This window comes from Papilio polytes, unplaced genomic scaffold (assembly GCF_000836215.1).
Source record: "Papilio polytes unplaced genomic scaffold, Ppol_1.0 DF823691.1, whole genome shotgun sequence".
NCBI lineage: Eukaryota > Metazoa > Arthropoda > Insecta > Lepidoptera > Papilionidae > Papilio > Papilio polytes.
Window position 1 is genome coordinate 3,601,033 of NW_013525513.1, and position 23,476 is coordinate 3,624,508.

The window sequence follows — 23,476 nt, forward strand, 5'->3', positions numbered from 1 at the left end:
CATTTACAGCGTTTAAATAATTTAACTAAGATAATGGCAACATAGGTTATTTTCATTCGACATAAACTTCAATATTTCACTACGATACAAAAAAAAAATAGCAAAATTGCTGAATCGTAAAAATTCATGAAGGTATTTAATTTTCATCATGTTAATATTGTAATTAATACTATTACTTCAAGTTTATCTAAATATTCTTATTATTACAAAATAATAGCTGTACAAAGTAAAAAAGATTTAGCATTAAAATCGATATTAGTATAGTTATTAATTTTCATAAAATTTGAAGTAAAGCTTACAAAATTGTTTATTAAAATAAAACACCAAGTAACAATTGCATATTAATGATTTGCAAAATTATGGAACTGAATTTAACTGTGAAAATAAATGGAAACCTTTTTACAAACAGTAATATTGATAAGTAAATTAGTATCAAATAACATGATGATGATTTGATCGCGTTACAAAATAATTAAATAATGATAATATGCGGTTTATTTAATTCAATCGTAATTAAAATATTCTGTTTTCATATCAATTATGAAATCGCACTTGTTTACCCAGTTTAAATTATTCCAGTACAGTGGTCGAATCAGCGTAGAATACGATCACTGGACTGGAATGGTTGAAAGTACTATTATTGTCGGATCAGCTGTTGGAAATTATTAAAAATAAATAATAATTGAACAGCTATTTTTTAACATATAGTGATGCAACCTAAATCATCAACAATGATAGACCACCGTTGTTACATACAAAACTAATAAAATAAATAAAACTCTGTCTATCTTCGCTGTACATGCTGAGTTTTCTTCATCGAAATCTGAAAAGATATCAAAACATTTATTGAAATAACTAGCCCTCGCCCGCGACTCCGTCCGCGTGGAATTAAAAATGCAAAAGTGAGTAGCCTATATGTTCTTCCAGGCTATCCTCTACGTCTATACCAAATTTCAAAGAAATCCGTTCAGCCGTTTAGGTTACAAACTCTAACAAACATCCATCCATCTAAACTTTCGTATTTATAATATTAGTAAGATTATACAAATTTAAAGATAGTTCATGCGATGTAAAGCAAGATCGATTCTAAGATTATGACGTAAAATTAACATAATTCTAAGCTATACCGATGTTAATTTTTTTTTATTTTAATTAAGTAAAATTTGAAACATTAAAGGGACAGTTAGCCTTTAAAGCTTATATTTCGTACATGCATTATTAAAAGTAAAGCAATACAAAATAACTCGATTATACGATTTGTTAATTTATCGATTAAATGATACGCTACCAAAATCTCTTATTTGTTCACCGTAAGCTTCGCCCTGAAAATTCGATGTGATCGCGTCGTTGTTTTGTATATTTGCCAGCTGACCTGTTTAATAAATTACAAACTTATTAATTACAGTTAATTTGAAATTGTTTTACTTTTAAATTGTTAACAATTTTTTAGTAATATAACTAACCTTTTTTCCTTATAGTCTGATTATCCAAGATAGATTTTTGAGTGGTCGTGAAAGCTGAAGGCGGGGCCGGTATTTCTGTGAAATAATGCTATTTACTACTTCAAACTATTATAACAATGGGTTTATAAGCTAAATTATCTTTTATTATTAAATAATTCTCTTAATGTTAAATGAAAAAAACGCTGATTTGGTTAAAAAAAATTATTGTTAAGACAAATATTGCCTTAGGAGATTAATTTAGACTAAAATAACGCGTATGAACCATAATATTAATTCTATAAGTAATTGAAACAATAAATTTACAGTTTCGCAACAGGATTTTAAAAGTGTGCTGCAACTATATAAAATTACTAAGAGAGTTCTGTGAGTCACGATCTAAAACAGAACATAAACAAACATTATAATTTATAATGCCGGACTTTAGTGAGCTAAAGAAAGTAATTTATTAATAGATTTTACACATCATATCATGTTTGGATTACTACTGGCGTTTATATCGCAAAGAATTACTATATAATTAATTAGCAAGATTATAGACAAGATATTAAATATATTTTCATTAAAAGAAATATCCTCTATATGATAGGATCTTTCACCTTTCAATTTATTGCGAATGAAATTGTTTAAACTCGCTTTGAAGATGAATCAGAAACTAGTGCCATATGTGATAATAGTGATAATGCCATCACCTGACAATTATACACGAGACAAACCACTCTTAATTAGTTTTTTTTTTATGTTTTTAGATAGCGATTACTACACAAATTTAGCTATTTCATATCTCATATCATTTGTTTCCTTGTGCCATAAAAATGTAGAAAAATAAATGAGTAATGAAGAAACGTACCGTCCAGTTTAATAATGCCATCAGTTTCACCTAGGGAGTTCTTAGCGATACACTTGTAGAAGCCGAAGTCCTCTTTGGTAATATTTCTTATCTTGAGCATCATAAACTTGTTATACCCGCTGTCCACCGGGAACGCTTCGTACTTGCCACCTACAATTTCCATTTCTACTTAAATATAAAACCTGTATGATTGTCAGCCCACATACAGTTCAATAAAATATTTTTAATTATAATTTAAAGATTTAAGAAAGCAAGATCGATATTTACCGACTGTTCAAATTTTGATCAAAAAAGTAAGAAAAAAACAGTAAACACTAATTAAAAAAGGAATCTTATTTTGACTTTGGAATTCCAAATTAGCTGGATTCAAGATAGTAATATAATCAACTGGAAACTTGAGGCATTCGAGTTATTTAGCAATCTCGTTTACTTCAGTCGCTGAAAGTAGAATAGGTATTCAATTTTAAAATGTTCTCTTTCCACTTGAGTAGTCACACACATTGTACGTGCTCGTAGACTACGTAGTCTGTGCTGCTCCCTCGCTTTGCTTCGAAACTATTTTCATTATCAAGTCATAAATCAATGATAGAATCGTACGATGCTACAAGACAGGGCGCACATGTTATTTTACCGAACATGATAAATGTATTTGTGTTCAATAATACCATAACATCGGATTTATTTTTAAGTATGACAGCTTTATGAACTACGATTAAGTAACGTGAACTGTATTTATAGCGGTTATCATTATTTTAATGCTAAATATAGTTAATCTAACTAATTCTGTTATTTAATTTTGGATTCTCTACTATCTGATGATTCTAAAGGCGTTTTATTTTAATTAAAATAAAAAAGTAAGCACCCTATGTGTTCTTCCAGATTATGTTCTACATCTATGCCAAATTTCATTCAGATCCGTTCAGCCGCAAAGGCTACCAACTCTAACAAACATCCATCTATCTAAACTTTCGCAGTTATAATGTTAACATGATGTTTTTCTTCTCTATATAATTGCAGCATTTACTGTCGTTATTTAATTACTAAAAAAATCGTTTAATGCTGTAAAATTTACACTAAGCTACTGTTTAAAAGACCATTACTGAACTCTAAGTGTAGCACGTAATCGTAAATTGTGTAACATCTTAACAAAATAATTAATGATAACGTGGTCAACTTTTTCATGAAAATGTCTGGTGAATCGATATTTGATACATGAATACCGTTTAAAGTTAGTAATTTGTATCACATGTGTACAATGTCAATATACGAATATATGTAGATATAGCATATGGCAATATTCTCACCGGATATTATCATGTCGCCGCGGTCGGTGGTCCAATAATTAATGGAGGAGGGGTAGGCCTCCGTGTGGCACTCCAGTGTCACGTCTTGTCCGATGTACGCGCCCTCCAATTGATTGGGAATCGACAGCATTGGTGGGACTGATAATAGACATGTATAAGCTATTTTAAACAACTTACAGTTGAAAATAGTTATAACATGTACCTCTGTCAATACACACGTTGAAAGAAATCCTTCTATTTGATAACCTCAATACAGATTTTAGGCTTACTTTTAAATAACAATTACTATATTATAGTAAAATAACTTTACTACTTTTCTAGATAATATTTTCATCATCGCATATTTAGATAACATTAAATTGTTTACTTTAAAACAGGAACAAAAAGAAGACTTAGGAATGAAAAGCTTTCACTTCATTGTTGCCTCTATTCATAGAATTACAAAGATTTCTTTTTCAAGTAATATAATACAATATGATCTTACAAAGCGTAGCGACTTCATTCGAGTGGAAACAAACGTAGGCAGTTGTTATCGTGTTGTGGAAAGTACAATCAGTTTGTAAAATCTCTACTCTAAGTATGGGACACTACGCATTGACATTATACTGTGTTATTTATAGGTATTTTCTTAACACATTCACGTATATTGTATTCATATTTAATTCAGAATTATCTACAGTCGAAAGGTCAATGATAAGCTCTTATTAATAGTATATGCCATAAATTACAATTAACATGTTTCATAATAAACCTTGTTTATTACGTCTTATTATATACTCAGCAATATCTTCAACGCTATTATTAATATTATAGTAGTCTAGTACGTGTTAATTTTGAAGGATTACTTAGGAGTAGGTTAATCTAAGATAATACTCACATTGAACCATAAGCATGATACGCTTGCTAATAGATGGCGGCACTTCGTTAGACGCTATACAGAGGTACGCCCCCATGTGAAGACGGGAGACCTTTGTTATAGTCAGCGTCTCCCCATCTACAGCCGCAACTGACAAAATGTGACAAGAAGTTAGAAGTTAATCAAAGTATAAATTTGTTTTAAAAATTGTTACTTCGCGAAAGTTGGATAGTCCTTTCATGAGGAGTCGTCTCAAGACTGTAGAGCCAAAATGTAAACAAAAAATAAAACTTCTTTAATATTCCATGCATATGATTTTAGATTGTAATTATGACACAAAACTGCTCACAGGTAAAGAAAATTCAAAAGTTAATAATGTTTTAAAATTCAAACCTAAAGATAGATATCTAGGAAATGTAAGTTAAGAGTACTCATATCAAAGTAAGCGTACAGGGAATACAACGTTGTCCTGGCCATTCAATTCGTTGCGATGCTTGCGAATGAGGACTCCAGTAGCAATCGATCTTAAGTACCTCTTTTCGTGATTACACAATCCAATAGGAGAGCCAAGCGCAGTACGCGATACGGAGAGCAGAGCTGCCGCCAAATGAGGTGGAATGCCGCTTCAAAATATATCCGGCCGCGGTTTGGCAGCAACTCCACTCAGCAGGCCGATCGTTAAGTCAGTAAGTATACATACAGAACGCTATGCACTTTACTCATAAAAGTTTGTAGAAGCCTTATTTATGTCAAAGAGGATAGGCCGTATTGAAATAATCATAAAAGAAAAAAATAAAAGCCACATACACAAATAGCTTTCGACGAAAAAAAGACAGTCACAAATATATGTGGCCTTCACAGGATTGTATTGTAACTTTTTCTTACCACGCTGTATATACAGTTAGGAATAATTTAACTTGTACTTCTTTCTAATCTTACCTGATTCCCCGTTATAATTAAAATCTTGTCCATCTTCACGCCTCCACATAACATATGGATCAGGATACCCCGATGCCCGGCACACCAACGTTACATCGCTACCTTCACGTACCACCGTATCCACTGACGTCATATTATCGATGATTGAAGGAGGCACTGCAAATAAGACAGCAATGTATATTTACTCAACGATAGAACCGAAGTCAGCTAAATCCAAAGTATTGCCTTTTCATAACACGACGCGCCTAATATATTCTTTTCATTGCAGCAATGGGAATACTCATTTCAAGTTTTTACGTAAAATCAAGTAAGAAAAATACTATTATTTTGACTTACGATAGCAAATTTATTTGATAATCTTTTATTTAATCTAAATAACAACAATGCAATAGACAAATTAAAACGTGATGCCTCCTTATTAAGAAAAAAAAAATTACGTTAAGTGCGAAAAATACTTACCCACAACATGCAAATAGCCTTTCCTAGAACGCATAGGATCGGTGTTGACCTGGCACATATACCATCCACGATCCACTTCTTGCACATTTTTAATATGCAAGTACCAAGATCGGTGGTCATTGTACGATAGACTTATTCTTGGATTCTGTGTTATTATATTGTGATGAATACTTAAGATTGTTTGCGTGTCCATTCTTACCCAGGCGACCTTGGTAAAATAAAATTTTATATTAATAAAATACTTAATTCATTAATTTAATAATTTTACTTTTAATATTAATATAAACCTTAAATCCTCTTAAGTTATCGACGACGCATGCTAGCAGTGCATCTCGTCCAACTCGGACAGTAACATTTGGTATTGGCTCCGTAAACCTTGGGTACATTGACTCTGCAATAAAACGTTCATGACTTCACTGTCTGCATTTGTCTTGAACAAAACATGTTTACTAACAATAATTTTTTTTATGGAATAAGTTGATGGGTTAGAGGAGAAACGTTGGTGTGTCGGTGCCGCGTCGTTTGCCGACGCCGGCCCGAGGGGTGCGTGATTTATGTCGGACCCGCCAACGACAAATAGCGGTTTGTCGCCGTATCACTCTTTCACCGGTAAAATAATGTATCAACAACCAACGCTAAAATAACTCCAGTAAATTCACTGTTTTATATAACTTAGTGGTTTCACCTTTATTGTACATTCATTTGTTACTTGAAATTTATTTACTTCTTCAAAGTTAATAAATAAAATTTTAACTTTACTGTGTATATTGACCATTTGACATTAGGTTTGCATTTTAAACAGTCTGCAATCATCACTTGGTACAACAAACATTTGTTCATGATAAAAAAAAATAATTTGACCTACATCTAGTTAGTACTAACTAAAGTTAAACCACAGTATCACGTTTAATAGATAATAATTATAGCCTAGTTTCAAATTACTAGCAGAGTGGTACGCAAGTATAGTCTCATAATTACAAAGGTGTAGTTAAAACTTTACTTTACGTGTCTTCGGAGCCAAGCAGTAGCTTACAATAGCATTTAAGGCATAATTATAGTTTTTTTCATTCTCTATGGAGGTCGTAAATTAATTTAATACTTGTCAATTTACAAATATCTCGAACATAAAGGAAAAAGACTTCTCCATCAAACACTACGATATTAAAACGTGACATATCTTAACTTAGTATAAAAGTAAAGAGACAAAATATATGAAAGTATTAAAAGTTTAATTTAAAAGAGTTAGCGTAACATTATGAATTCCTTAGAACTATTTGTACATATTATTGGCCGCAAAAACTTTTATTACTGAATGAGCGGATTGTATCAGTAAAATACGAAGAACTCGCTGAATACGGGCATTAAACATTCTTCGATTCGCAGAAAACAGACAGGAAAGTGTGAATATCGAAATGTATGAATAGCACTTACCATTTGGTACTTCTATAGGTTCTACAGATACAACCATTCCACCGTTTTGTCCATTGGGGAATTCTCGACCTGTGAATTGAAATATAATTTGACTGGCATTCTCGTTAACACGGAGTAATTGTCAATTTAGAAATTAACTGTCTTAAAATACTTCTCCGGCTTATTAAAGCTAAAACCTTATAATTCTGTCATAAATTAAAAATATGTCAAATAAGAATTTGCTAATTTTTCGTTTAGGCTACAAACTATAACAAACATCCATCCATCCAACTTTCACATTTATAACATTAGTATGAAGTATGATTTGATATATAAAATGAAAACAAACAAGTCATTAATCTTTAAAAAAACATTTGAAACCCTTAAAATATCGTAATTTACTGCTGCGTTAACGATGACTTTTACAACGTGAACTAGTTGGTGAATCATAAAAATTAAGTTGTACAAATTAGTTCGTTCAACTCTCGGTAGTTCTATGCAATTATGACATATAAAACTTTACAACGTTGTTAAAAGTTTCTATTGTATAATTGTCGACCACAAGACGACGAAATCGATGTGAAGTTTTATATCAAACGTAATAGTAAATTTTGTATTTGATGCATTTTATATTCTTTTAGTAAAGCGCCATTCGTCTGGCTAACAACGATTCAATTCCCATATAATTTTCATGTCTCCAACATTCCAGATAAGATATAAAAATAAGTTTCATATTAAAATTGGAGACATATTATCATCTAATTTTTTAATTTTAATAAGTTATCTAAATTAATATCTGTTTTAATGTCAAACGATTAATAATAGAAATAGTGAGTCTAAATTTATTTGCTTCTAACATGTGAGAAAATTATCAGATTCTGTTAAATAAAGATACAATTTAAAGTTATTATTAGACTATCCTGTTTCTACCAACCTTCTACTTTCAAATACCTCCCCCTGTAATGGTTTTAGTTAAGTGCTATAATTAATGATCCAATTATCATCGGCGACGAACTACGGATGTAGAAGGAACTTCCTTGAAACTTTCTTTCCAAATTATCACTATGGTACGATAATTTGAAATTTTCCAAACTTTTCCAACTACATAGTTATGAAAATTTAATAAAAAATTATAGAAGATAAAAAGTTTGTCATTTTTCGATTATATCGTTTCAATTACACCATTTTACGTAGTGTATGATTTTTCATTTTTATTAAAACTCAAAGTAGGTCCCCCCTAATTGTGTATACTACACTTTGAACTACCCTTAGCAACGAATTGAACTTTCTATTATTGAATTGGAATGGTGATATTAAAAAAACAACAAATTAACACGTAAACAATCGAAGCTTACATCACATTATGCAGCCTAATTTTCACAATAAATAATAAGGTAAAAATTGTAAAAAAATGTTCATTTACAAACAATAGGCTTCAAGTCACGAAACGTTTTTAATTCGGCACAATAACCGCATCCATGGAGCGTACACTAGATTTTCTATTCATCATTCCGCCGATAATGGAACAATTCTGTCGTAGCCGCGAAGAGGGGCTGTCAACAGGAGTCGTTACTGCATATTATTATACTGCTCGACTCAGCACAAACCCATACTTGTAATGTACTGAGGGGACGACGGAGTCAATTAATGCTTCTCAAGAAAGGGGTTCTTTAATGATTAAAGTTTAAAATAGCAGACCATATAGTTTATTTAAACTAGAAAAAAAAAAGAAAATAAAACAGTTATCGATTTATTGTACTTATTGTTACAAAAGTAGATAATTACATCTTCAATTGTACTTTTTGATTACCTCCTTTTATTACCCTACAAAATTCATTTGTTCACTTTTTTACTTAACTAGTTTTGTAATTTTAAAAGCGTAACTAGTAGTTTTTACTGTGACACTAGATTAAATTATTGATGTTTGCGCAAGCAATAAAGTAGTTAACCAAGCCGGAATAACAATGGAATTATTTTTATCGAATTTTACCGCTGTGTCTGTACGCCAATTCAGATTTTAAATGAGGTTTACGTGAACGTATTTGGTTAAGTCACAAAATAGACCGACTGGCCGGCGGTTTATGTATCACAGGCGACTGACATGTACACTCCTGTGGCACGAGATTAGTTAATTATTACCAGTATTGTCTGGCTTGACTTCTATACCTGGCTAAGTACTGTTGCCTGAATTACAAGGTTGCTATTTTTGCAGGTTTTTTTTTATAACATAAGGTGGAAAACAAGCAAGCGGCCACCTCAATCCGCCAAAATGGCGAAACAACCGCTGCCCGTAGACAATCGCAATTGCAGATGCCTTGCCTACCCTTATCCGACGGAGGAGGAGACGCACATAAAGAGAATATTTCCCCTTTCTATGCATATCCTCCACCGTCAAATCCACTTCTTCTTCCCATCCTCTTTTTATAAGAAAAGGGTGGTAAAGAGAAAGGGACTAAAATTAGGCCTCCGGCACCACACTCATCAGACGAAACACGGAGTTGGTTCCATTTCACGCCTGTCTTCTGTGTGGTCGTGGTATTACACCGGGCGTGCCGGCCTGTTCGTGGTAAGATGTTAAAGCGGGCTCTACCACTGTTAAAGTATAATACTACAAATAAACCAGTACAGGTGTACTACTTGTATTGGTATATTTGTATATCGATTACATTGTGATTGTTTGTGATAAACGATAGAATATATTTTGACTAGGGAGGTGATTCGTAATTGATTTTAATTATTTTACGATACCTAAATTCGGTTTTGTAATTTATGAAGTTCGTATTTTTAAATGTAAAAGAGGGTAAGAACACGAAATAGGAACTTATTAAATAAAATCAAGGATACTAATTATGATTCTACAGGGTACAATGTTATAGCTTCGTAACTATAGGCACTGGGTGGGTCGGGAGCTAACTACCCCTCAAGCCTCGTTGACATAGGGTCATTGAGAAAGCAAACATCGCTTTTAGTTCAATGGCCAACTTGGCATTAAGAGGATTGGCAGCCAGCATAATTCAACGGTAATCGATTTGCTTTGTTGTTTGAAAAAACATACAATATTTTGGAATTGTAACAAGTAGAAAACAATTCATCTTTACAGATACTTTGTTCGTTACATACTTATAATTATCCTTGTAATTTTTTATGAACAAGAATAAATCAATTAAATAATTAGAAGTTCATAAAAAATAAATGGTATATTTTTATTACGGTAAATGTTAATTAAAATTCGTTATAAAAGAAGCATTTGTTAACGTAACTGTGCTTATAATTAACCCTTTGATACGCTATGTCGAAAATACGCGTTTAACTCTACATACAATCTGTTGATGGAAATAATTCGTAATTAGAACAGTTTCTAAACATTCAACTTTAATAATTTTCGCAAAATGACACTTTAATTTATTAAAAAAGTTTCATGAACCTTAAATCAAATTAACGAATGTATTTCTGTTCCATGTAAGCGAGAAAATTAGTAAATACATACTATTTTAATAACATAATAGAACTAAGTAATTAATAAAAGTTTTGGAAATTACTATAAACAAGGTTAATAAAAACAAGATTCCTTAAGAGTACTGTAGATAGACGACTAAGCGTTTACTTAGCTAACGTTTATTACCGTATTAACCTAGTCAGAAGGATAGATAATCGTCTTAGAAAATAACGTACATATCCTCCTAGGTTATTATTGTAAGCCGAAAACTATGGAGGGAAAAGTCTACAACAAATATATCCATTAGGAGGAAGAACATGATTTTATATGAAGTCAAGGAACCGTTAGAATCTAAAATTCGTCTGACTTTTTCATTGGTACCAGGATTACATAAGATCAAGTGACCGCCTTGTTTTTTTACCACCTTCTACTCGTACCTAGGGTTCGAACCTTCTAGCATTCTGTCAAAGATTATAAAGTTTACTTCAATTTGATATATATTTATGATAGATTATTTTCCATATTTTACGACAAAGAAGGTATAGTAACACACAAATATCATTCAATATGAACAGAAACAAATCGAACTGTCGAAAATCATATTAGAAAATTACCAGTGATGGTATTTTCTATAATCAAATTTCCAAGAAGACGAATACAAAGAAACATACAAAAGCTATCAAATATAAGCGTACGTGCCTTGAAATAATAACAATTTATTTAACAGTACAATACAGTTGACGTAAGATTTGTTAAATTATATTCAAACAATTCCAATCTCCAAAACCTATTTAGTGCACAACAAACTTTGGCACGATAAACCAAATTCGAAATTTGAATTGGACGACTGGTATTTCGTATTTGCACTCAAAAGAAATAGCATTTACCATAATATTTAAATATTCACAGTCGACCACAAGAAGTTAGGTAGCTTTATAAACTAAGAAATCCATACACTTGGCATGTGAGCAATGTATTTTTACGTTTTTTGCAATCTGCTACTGGAGCTCGGATCATATGAAAATACGTATTTAGTAAATTTGAGATTCAACATAGTAGTTTGCGATTTACTACAATTTTCTATAAAAAACAAACTTTCGCGCGTTTTAAGAATAAACGCCCGCTATACGCGTAATTCGGTGGCGAAATAATCCCGCATGCTAAATAAGATAAGCATTGAATAATATAACTAAAAAAGCTAAGAGGGTAGGTCAAACTTTGTTCTCTTTGCACACACAATGAAATAAAATAACATGGACTTAATATTTCTGAAATGTTACTACAAGATGTAACAAAGTCGAGCAAATTTAATCTTGTGAATACAACGTCATCACTTTGATACGAGTAGTTGTAAGAAAGAAAATAATCTAGAGAAACGAGACGCCTTGAATTATTGTATCCTGAAGCTAAAGGATACAAATGAACTACAATGTTATTCACAAAGTATTCACATTGTTGCTTATCTAATATCGAAATGAACACTTATTATGTTACTTTTAAAGAAAATCTATAAGTAAAAAATCGAACATTAAAAGCAGTAGAGCAAATTATGTATTACATTTCCCCGCGACTTTGTCCTCTCGGAATTCAAGAGCAAAGTTTGTTGATAATCCTGGTCTTTTGCACTATCACGTTCTACATCTGTGCCAAAATTCATCGAGATCAGTTAAACCTTTTTGGAGATACAAAGTAACATCCATCTATCCTTCTGCATTTATACTATAAAGTTTTGATATACTGGCAATCATTTTAATACTACCTACATTTAAATTGCGTCTTCACATTTTACCAACGATAACGGGAAAAACATTTGACAGGAAATGAATAAAAACGATGAGACTTGGATGTAAACATTCATGATTTTTGTATAACTTCTGAATTTGTATTATTGCTTTTGGAATTTATTCCTCTGATTGACAAGATAATGCTTGAAATAGATATATCTCTTCTGGACTCGGTTGTGTTTTTCATTATTACTTACTGCTAGGAAAGAAATAGTTCCAAATATTATACCCGTCAATATAATAGTTAAGACATTTTTACGGAATAAAATCTTCGCAAGCATCTCGTCTTAAAATTTTGCGTTGAAAATTTGCAACGAATGTGGAAAAATTTTCTCTCGAACGAAATTTTAGGAGCGGATGACGCAATCGAATTCGTTCTGCCAATCGATGCGCCTTGATGTAGCTCACGTTCTATTAGATTTTGACGAGAATCAGGCTTTTGACCTTATTTGAAACAAGAATTTACGTGTTTGTAATCACATATACCATAGGTATTTAAGTAAAGGGAAAATTAAATGAACAAGGTACTCAAAATTCGATTAAAATTGACGATAAAGTAACTTTTTCTGGCATAAAATTGGACGTTATAGCTTACATCATAGAAGTATGAAAACCAAAATCGTATTACATTAGGATCAGCTTATGTACACATCAAATTATATTTACTTAATGGTAGTGCTTTTGCGGCGTAAACATGAAGCAGTTTTCTCTTTACATCAAGAGATTCGGTAATCTCATTTTGATAATATTCAGCAACAGTTCGACGTAAAATGTTGACCTACAAAATGAAGCCCGTATAATCAAATACTTTTAAAAACATTGTCATTTATTTGAAAATCTTTGGACTACAAGCTTTGACCTTAACACACAATGTTAAATAAACAAATCTTTCATAACTTATATTTGATATAATCGCTTTAGAGATCAGACATTAGTAGTAAAAAAAAATAGAAATGAAAAATTTCATGAGTATTAAGTAAAATTTCTCGTAGGCGAGAAGAAAGCAGCTTATATTGATTATTATTTATTCATGTTCGCTTCGTTTCCTGATTCAGTCTTGCCAAAGGTTTACATGGTCTACACTTAGATATGTACATTTGTAAACATAGGGTTGTGAGTACCTTCTTTGACATAATTCACGACGGATTTATATAATCTTAAAATAACCATTTTACTAAAAATTAAGAAAAACTCCGTAGAATGATTAGGAATTTAAAAAGTTTCGTTAGAAATCTTATTAATATTATAAACGCGAAAGTTTAGATGGATGGATGGATGTTTGTTAAGAGTTTGTAGCCGAAACTGCTAAACGTATTTCTATGTTTCGCATTAAATTGCCTGGAAGAACATACAGGCTTTTGTTTTTTCTTTAATTCCACGCAGACGGAGTCGCGGACCAAAGCTGGTATGAAATATTTGCTCTTGGATTTTACTGTCCTGATTGTCGTTTCATTACATTTGTTACAATCTCTTAGAATCATTAGACGTTTTGTATACAACACGATTGATACTTGATTGCTAATTTATTATTGAATTTGTTACTTCTGGTGAAAACTATAAGCGTAGTACCAATAGATATATGCATCTATTGCTATCTCTATTGTTTCAATGAGAACGAAAGAAATCACTATATGTTTTTACAGGACAATGAGTTTCGGTTACGTTTAAGGCTATATTTTACTCAAGCCAATACTATGAGAGCTACGAAAGTTGTTTTATCTCGGTATATTTTACCTGATTGGATAACTAATCAAATTAATATAGTTAATATGTACTAAGTAAGATTAATTCCAATTTTATTTAATACCGTAATGGAGGTGATCCATAACTGTCTCCGCATCCCGAGACGCCTGCGGATATCCGCGGATGAGTCACGGACTGAGGCGACCCCTGTCCGTTCTGTTTGTGATTCTTCCCCTTGTTAACTGAATTATGTTTTTAGAAATACGAGAACTTCTTATCTCAACCCTCTGTATAAATCTTGTTCTAAGTGATTTCGCAAATTTCTCTTATTCTGTATTACACTCAGTACCAGGCGGAAATAATTTACAGCTTCCCTTTAACAATGCTTCCCGCAAGGAAATTGTTGCACATTTTTCGTCAATTTGATTAACAGATTTACCATTACGAAAAAACGACAAAATAGATATATCTATCGATGCATAATACTTAACTAAATAACTTCTTTTAGCTAATGTAATTTTATTTTCAATTATAATGTAACGATTTTTAGCTACAAGGAATCATGATCAGCCAAGAAACAGTAAACATTGCCAACTCTTATCAGGATACACTGATAAAAAACGTTACGGTTTACTTTTACTATTCCATTAAAACCTGCTGTCATCCTTAACTAGGTCCGCGCCAAATATAAAAAAAAATGTAAGCCTTTGTGTTCTTCTAGACTATGTTCTGCATCTATAGAAAATTCTAACATAAAGATCTTTTTAGCCGTTCGCCGATTTAGCCGTTCTACAGTTACGTGGAAGCAAACATCCATCCATATAATAATTAAAATATTGTAAGTTTTACTTATAACATAAATCATAATAATCACACGCTTAATATTACTTACATGGAAGATTACGCAAACAAAATTTATAAAAATTAATAAAAAATTTATAAAAATGTTTCTCCCAAGTTAAAAACCTTAGTAGTAAAGCTAAAGTATAAATTAAGATCAGAACTTGTCTATGTCCTTACTTTTGGAACTTTTATTAAGTCTGTAACAAAGTGTAAAAAAATGTTAATTTAATTCAACACTCACCTGTCGTAATACAGAATGTTGCCAGCAACGCTATCCATATCACAGTGTATAAATGTATAAAAAGAGTCATTTTATCGTCTTTAAACTGTCAATAGAGTGCTACAAAGTTTAGGCGCGTAATTCACCTATATTGTACGTCGCTAGACGCGTGAGAAGTCGCGAAAGCTTTTACGAAAGCTTCTAGCGAGCGTGCCATCGCTTGGCGGGCTACGGAGGCACTGCCGCGGGGCGCCACTCCGCCGCGCTAACTACCCCAGCCGGATAAACAAGGGCGAGGAAACCGGGTACAGGCAGACATACCGTCTCCCAAGTATACCCGGCCCCGGATAATGGCATAATAAAATAAGACAAAAGACGGCTAGCCGAAGAACCGTAGCCAGTTTTAGACGAGTCGCTGTCAAATATGCATAATCTGAGGATTGAATGAATAAATGTTGTCGCTTCCGTGGACGGATCATTGTCTTATAACTTCATAAGACAATGCACCTTTGTTTTAAACTAATTACATTATGGCACCTTTGTCTGTTGTGGTAAGTGCATTTTATATTACAACATTTTATCAAATTAAGTACCTAAGGCTGTATTTTTTTTTAAATTGGTAGACTGTTTACAAGTGATATTAGTACTCATGATCTAGACGCCAGTTACGTGATATTTTTTTAAATAACATTTGTTAATCATTTGGAGAAGAAAATTAAAATTTACTTTGCTTTTTTATCAAATAAGAAACGAAAATGTACGCCGCTCTGCTCTTCACCTAACTTCAGCACATTTTGTCCTAGAATAATATTTCCTTTGGAAACGGGTACAATTTAATGTTACCCAAAGCATTTGATAAATTTCTAGTTTTGACCGATATTGTATAATATTAATGTTTTTATTCCTAATTACTGTTATTTTAGTAATAAAATAAAATTATTATTACACCCAGTTTCGGTATTGACCGTATGATGGATTGGGGTTGTGCAAAAATAAATACATAGTTGTAAAAAAAGTGTCATTTATTTTTTTGCAATATTGGACATATGGGAAGTACGGAAGAGCCTAATTGTTTCAGATTTCTTTCAGAAGGAAAGTAAACAGAAGAGATCTAAACCAAACTTCTAAAAAACTTGTCACAAAGTTTTAGTATACGATTTACATATTTTCTATATCTACAGAAATTCTGTATAGTAAATAATTATGTGCACTAATTTTAAGATTGTGAAGCTACTAATTATCTTTTCATAGAAGTGTCAGCTACGAGGCAAATTAATGTGACGTGTCAGGAATCTGGTCTTAAGGGAATACTCCTGAGCTTCATTCGGTTGCACATTATGTGTTACGTGTGCAATACATAAGAGAGCATTTGTATAGTAAATAATTAAAAATAAAGAGACATGCATATATAGTATTACATTAAGGCTATTTGACCAATACGAACATTTTATGTTGCATCGACCATGCGTAATGTATCTAATTTAATAAAGTTTTTCCGAGTTTTCAGACTGTAAAAGCCCCTTTGTTTTAGATTGAAAAAAGTGATTCAATAGTGGGCCATCTAAGTCTTATATTTATTTGCATTAAGATTAATAAGATTATGAGAATGTTTCTTTCTTTTTGAACATCTAAGTTTAGATGGATGGATGTTTGTTAGAGTTTGTAGTATGAACTGCTAAACGGATCTCGATAAAATTTGGCATAAATGTAGAGAATAGTGTGAAAAAACACATAGACTTTACTTTTGCTTTTTATTAATACCACGCGGACGGAGTCGCGGGCGAAAACTAGTAATAAGTTGATAATGTGACGAGACTTTTTTGTGGCTGTGCTGATCAAGTAATGGTCGTCTTAAACAGTCGGCGTGTCGCCAGCGCCGCCGAGTTGTCGCGACTTGATGGTTTCGCAGTTTGTTGACCTTAAAATGTAGGATAACGATGTTCAAGTTTTTCATGTATGATTACTTATTTGTCCATTTAATACGCTTCAGTTCCATTTATTATGCAAATTATAACGCTCCTCTAATTATTTCTAATACAAAACACCCTAAAAAGGGAGACACCCCCTAATTTGTACACATTTTGTTCGCCTTTTACCGATTGCCGTTTATTATCTAACGTTTCAAACGTTAACTTTAATTAGGTATTGAATTCGTACCTTCCAATTTCATATTAACGTGCCAGTTATATAATTATATTATTTGTATTAGTATAAATATTTAAAACAAACACAATACGTTATTAAATAGACACGATCATATAACAATCAATGTTAACACGTGTGTGATTTTCACTGGTTTTAATACTTTCATATCCCTTAAAAAAGAATGATAGTCATAGGATCACCCGATACGAAACAAGTCGATCGATCAATTAGTGCAGTTCTGAGTAAAAGGTTAGAACCATTTTTCGTCCATCCTCTGAATGCCTTTTTGTTCTATTTGTAACGTTCTACCTTTTAGTTTCGTATTGGTAAATGTATGTACATATTGTTTTGGCACCTGTCTGTTTGCCTGTGCTGGATATACTTGTAGGCTTGCTCCAATGGATTCCACAGTATGGTGTTTTCCGCATTAAATGATATATGTTTGATTGATGTATATAGTAATTGTAAATTAATTAAGTACTCAATGTTTCTCTACTTACTCCGGTATCTCGTAAACATTATCCGCAAATATCTCTTACTATATGAAATTTGGTAAATCAGCAAGAAAATGCAGATTGAAGGAAAGCCATTTCCAACAAAACGGTCCGCATCGGCCCAGAAATTGGTTCCTCTTCCCGCTCCACTGCCCGAAGAAAGTTGTTACGCTAAAACCTATTTTTATTATTCCGTACCACTTCTTGTTTCGGGGGATGCTTGGCTTTAATCTTAACTGCAATTTTTGTAAATGTTGATTTACATTTAAACTAATATCAGGATTTTTCCTGTTAAAAGAAATTACATTTTCTGTTTTGTAATTATTTTTTTAACAGTACGTCTCGAAATCGAATCCCAAATATGGCTTTAAAGATTTTTTTGTGAATGTTTAGGTTAAAATCAAATTTAAACAATGTTTAAATACTATTTAACATCGGTTCATTACAACAAATCAATATCGATACCAAGAAAATAAATGTTAATCCATATTTTAAATTTAACTCTCACGTTACTCCTATACCTTTCAGTATGCAATACGTAAATCTTAACTATTCTCGAGTATTTGAAGAAGAAAATGAAAAATAAAATTGTCTTGGGTCAATTTTCTTCCTGTTGGAACAGACGAAAGCCTTATCTCTCAGCCTTTATTATTTCCGAGTCCGTCCGCAATATTATGCGAGACGCTACGGCAGATGGATCAGAAAACATAAATCTGACGTCTAAACATGTTTACGCCTAAAGCGCTTACCTTAAGCGGATTTTTCATATTTCATTCATTTTTATCAATCGTTTTATATTCAGCTATTTTGGAAAGACGATGTCAGTCGTTATTGATAACAATGCGTTCAATTGTTAACGTACAAATTATTTCATCATCACCAGCTCACTATAAGTCCTATAAGTATAAGTCATCCAGGGGCTCGGAGCCTACCCTACGTAAGGGGTGACTAGGACATAGTCAACCACGCTGGCAAAGTGCGGGTTTGTTGACTTCACACATTTCTTTGAATTTCTTCGCCGATATGTGCAGGCTGCATCACGATGTTTTCCTTCACCGTAAGAAGTTATTTGGCACTACCTAACTGACACTAACGGTAACACTAACCAACCCAAAATTGGGCGGTTTAGCGTCAAATATAACCTTATTTTGACCAGCGTAAAACTGGTGCAGCGAATATCATGATCTTCCGTAGACGTAACCACCGGGAATGCGCTGGTTAAGGTTTATACTTAGTTAATGTAACATACCCTTAGTAAATTTTAAGGTTATTCCAAATATTACCGTTTCAAATAATTTTAATTTTAATGATAACCGGCGATATGATGCAACCCACCCTAAAACATAAAAATTACTGTCATTCACATACCCGAAATTCCTATTAAAAATACGTAATTACAATTGTATAAAACAATCATCACCAGCTCCCCACCGAGGGGCTCGGAGCCTACCCTAAATTAGGGTGATAAAACAATGCGGTGGACAATTTACTAGAAGTTTTTTTGTCCCACTAAAATCTCATCAACGAATCTCAATATACGAAATCTTCTAATAAATCTAGTAATAACTTAATATTAGATTCCTATTGTAATTTTTGTGCAAAAGTGTTTAATAAATAAATCTGTTTTAGTAACTATTAGGTGCCTTAGTGAGAATTTCATATGAGTATTCGGTTTTGTCACTTCTCCACATACAAATTTATTAGCCTCCACGGTTATCACGGCGAATGTCTCACTCGGTGGGCTTCTGCGAAATTGTTCACATACCGGTCTGGAAGTCGAGCATATTTCGCAGAGTTTCCGTCGCCGGCGGAACGTATTCGAATATTTGAAGAATACTCTAGTCTTAATATTTTTTTTCGCATGAAATCCAAACACAATTAGAATTTACTATTTTGAATTACATAATTTACTGGAACACGCATAGTTTTCTTCTTTAATATTTAACATTAGAAAAGTACTGAGGGATATTTAATTGAGTAATTAACGATTTAAATACGTACTAGTTTTTAAAAAGTTTCTGTTTTATATCGGTAAAATTGCCGTTGAATATTTAAAGGATCCGTAGGTTTTTTTTTTTATAAAAATCGAAAGCATCGACTGTTCTGCTGTACTCAGCGGTAACATTCAGAATTCATGAATGTTTTATAGGGGAGGCGACGTGGAGTTAGCGAGAAAAATGTGACGTAATTCATTCACTCGTCACGGACACTAACTGCGTGTTCTGTGCTGTTTGGATTTACTGTGAGTGATGCAACTTGCCCCCGAGTACGATAATGCAATTCACTTGAATCTTCTGTTTATTATTTTCTGTCCCATTTTAAGTGAAGACAGAAAACCTTAGCTTAGAGAAAGTTTGGGAAATTAAAAAAAAATCGTTTTAAATTATTTCGTTGCTGCCAGTTACTTTATATTAAAAGAATATACGAAACAACAGATTGAAGGGTTCGATGAAATATTGAGTGAAGAATATAAAAAAAATATTAGCATCAGTTAATGTAACTAAACTCAAAGCATATTTTAATCATAAAATAGTAATTCTATTGGAATTTGAAATTAATTGAAACAAACATAAATAGGCAAAAACAAAACCGAGTTAAAGCCAGCGCATAATAATTATTTTCTTATTGGCATAAGTCAGTCTAATTTAAATCTAATTAATTAATTAATTAATTAATTAATAATTAATTTGCTGAAAATTATTGAGAAACTGATTGTTTTTTTTTGTTGCCGAAGAAGTTAGTAAATAAAACAGATTACGTTTTGGCTTAGTAAAAATATGTAGCACATGTCATTGACCTATGATATAAGTGTTGTACGCAGAATGATACGGCGAGACACACTGGCACCGGACTGTAGCCAAAGTATATTTATGTATGGCTTTTGGCGGCTGTTCAGTTACGAGCTTTTTTGATTATTTTACGTAATAATTTAGCTGTTTGTATTCAACTTTGTCACGATGAATTGTAATACTGTACTGTGCGTGGAATATTGCCCTCTGATGTAAAGAAACTAATAAATGTTCTGCAACTACTGTCTACTTAAATACTATTTCAATCAATTTTATCGTCACTTCCATTTAAATTTTCATAAAAAATATTAGAGGTTTATGAAAATGAATGAAAATAAAAAATGACCCGAGGTAAATTATGTAAAAGGTCGGAAAGCAAATGGATTTCATATTTCTCTTTCGATTTTATTCCTAAAGACTCCCGCGGCTGTAGTTAATTTGAATGTTGAGATCTTATTTAAGCAAAATTCTTGCATCTTCCACCTAAAGATAATTTAATTCTTTGAGATCTTTTTCCCGCTGGGATTACACTGTATTAATAACTTTGAACGATGTAACTTACTTAGAGCTTAAGGAGTGAATGAAATTTTTAAAAAGCACCGAGGAAGTTACCTTAAAATAAACTTAATTTTTTGCATTCTCTCTTTAACATTTCATCAATCCATGATGTACCAAGTAGGAATTAATTGTGTCACATAGTTGTTTAAAATACCAAAAGAAAATTTCATTTTATTTCTTAACATTTACTCAACTAAATTGAAAGCACTTCTTAACATAGAGTATAATTTAAAAGCCTATAGAACAAAAAATTATCGTACATTTTAAAATTACTTGTTTGTAGAACGTACTTTATTTTAGAATTTCTTCCGAATTCTAAGACGGTCAGCGGGAAATTGTGTCAATTATTTCGAACAAGCGATTGGATTAGGAAGAAGTTGGCATTCAGATCACAGAACGAGCTTGTTTGTTCCTGAAAGCGAGTGTGGACAAGTGCAGCAAACGAAACGAGGCAACGCCGCACCGCCCGGCCCGCTCGGCCCGCTCGCTCGACCTCGCTTGGCCCTCATCCAGTACCTTGATTTAAATGCAACATTTATCGAGACCGCCGGCATAGAAATTCTTTAGCCATTTTCAAACATTTGAACTAAGTGAATTTATTTTATTTGAACTACAAATCTTACATTGGGCTTACTGGATATGCGATCCATTTATTGGATTTTCTGCAAATCGTAGTTCGAAAGCGGTGGTGCTTTATTCTATCGACGATTAATGAATACATCTTCAGTTGGAATTTACATAGACGTAGACACACATTTATGTCGTCTGCTTAAAAGGATTATCATTACGCATAGCTACATACACATATTTTAAAGTACAAACTTAAAGTGTTCTAAATCAGCTGTTTGAAATGTATTTGAATAAGGTTTTTATCCTTCTGATGTGTTCGTATATTTCTATATCCAAATTAATTCTACTTTCGATTGATTTAGCATTATTTAGATAATGCGTTAGAAAATACTTTTTAAATTATATTATGTAATTCAACCTATGCTTGTAATATAAATAAATGTAGACATAAAGACAAGATCATATAAAGGGTTCTAGCTTCTGCTAAAACAGCAATAGCCATAGAGAACGTCAACTACAATATAACGCGAGAGGAGCCGATCGGCGCTCCGGGATTACATTAAGTTTGGCGCGCGTCAATATCGCCCGCTGTTAAACTTTATTGAGCTCTTAAATTATTTTAACGCCATTATGCTCACAACATTAAAAAATTCTTTACAAGGTAAATTGCTTTCTCAACTTTGCTCGTAATATTAGATCGTACAATAACTTTTCTAACTTTTAATTTGATTTTGTAAAAATAATATCAGTGTTACTGGTATTAACGAATTTGCTATCTGGATTTTTAAAATAAAATTATAAGCAGATCGTTGTTTATTTTTATATTCAAAAGTAAACCTTCAAAAATGTATTTATTTTAAATTGCAAACAAAACTAACCTGAAAAGCAATACTTTAAACTATCTGACACCATATTACATAGTGACAATGCACGTAGATTGAGAACAAAGCATTCAACGAAAACTAAACACCTTTTGGTGTAATTTGTCTTCAGATTTTAGAGTAGAAATAATACCAAGAAGCATCAGAGTTTTTAATTAATTTATATCATCATCTGCGTTATGGTTTTGACAATAAACATTTACATTACAAACTGTTTTTTTTTTGTTTACAAAGATACTGGCACATGTATAAATTATACAGAGTACTATAAACCTTCGTATGCATTAAAAAGAAAAACAAATAAACACGTGAATATATTTCACGAGCGGACATACTTTTTTTTCAATTAAATTGAGTGCAGTTTACGGCGTGAGATGCGTACTAACTGATAGCTTTCACAAAATTGCACGTCCCGGTGCTATTAATCGGATTTCGCTCTGCATACAATTTTATTAACACAATCAAAAGCGCTATGTGTAGCGACATTCCGCGAAAATACCTATTGTGGGCGTAATTACCGCAAAACTTGCTTGCACTTCACGTCGTATACTTTATTTATTGCAACTGTTTGCATTTATTTCACTGTGGTATTACTTATCAAGAATTAATACCAAGTGCAACTAAATTATTGTAATCATTTTGTAATTTGTTTTCCAATAACATTAAACTCGACTGACTAATGCTGGGTTGCTTGTTTCCAATTATTTCATCATTACCTAGAGAATTATTAGTGTTAAGATTAAGTTTTATCGTAGTAAAACTCAAATTACATAATTTGGAAACGCATTCCATGAA

The 23,476-nt window shown here is 32.3% G+C and overlaps 1 protein-coding gene across 4 annotated transcripts in view; it reads right to left on the reverse strand.

Annotated features, from left to right (window-relative positions):
- Positions 1–431: 431 nt before the first annotated feature.
- LOC106104132 (neurotrimin-like) overlaps positions 432–23,476 on the reverse strand; it is a 74,087-nt gene continuing 51,042 nt past the window's right edge. The window contains exons 2-12 of one of the 4 annotated variants that reach the window (XM_013284084.1): positions 15,266–15,350; positions 7,300–7,368; positions 6,156–6,259; positions 5,869–6,076; positions 5,410–5,565; positions 4,492–4,620; positions 3,615–3,752; positions 2,311–2,475; positions 1,464–1,538; positions 1,289–1,372; positions 432–823 (exon numbers count right to left, since the gene is read on the reverse strand). In XM_013284084.1, coding sequence (XP_013139538.1) covers positions 726–823; positions 1,289–1,372; positions 1,464–1,538; positions 2,311–2,475; positions 3,615–3,752; positions 4,492–4,620; positions 5,410–5,565; positions 5,869–6,076; positions 6,156–6,259; positions 7,300–7,368; positions 15,266–15,335 — 1,296 coding nt within the window. In that variant the 5' untranslated portion in view covers positions 15,336–15,350 and the 3' untranslated portion in view covers positions 432–725. Of the gene's footprint in view, positions 824–1,288; positions 1,373–1,463; positions 1,539–2,310; positions 2,476–3,614; positions 3,753–4,491; positions 4,621–5,409; positions 5,566–5,868; positions 6,077–6,155; positions 6,260–7,299; positions 7,369–15,265; positions 15,466–23,476 lie in introns of those variants that run through there. The other 3 variants (XM_013284085.1, XM_013284083.1, XM_013284086.1) reach the window with 3 other exon arrangements.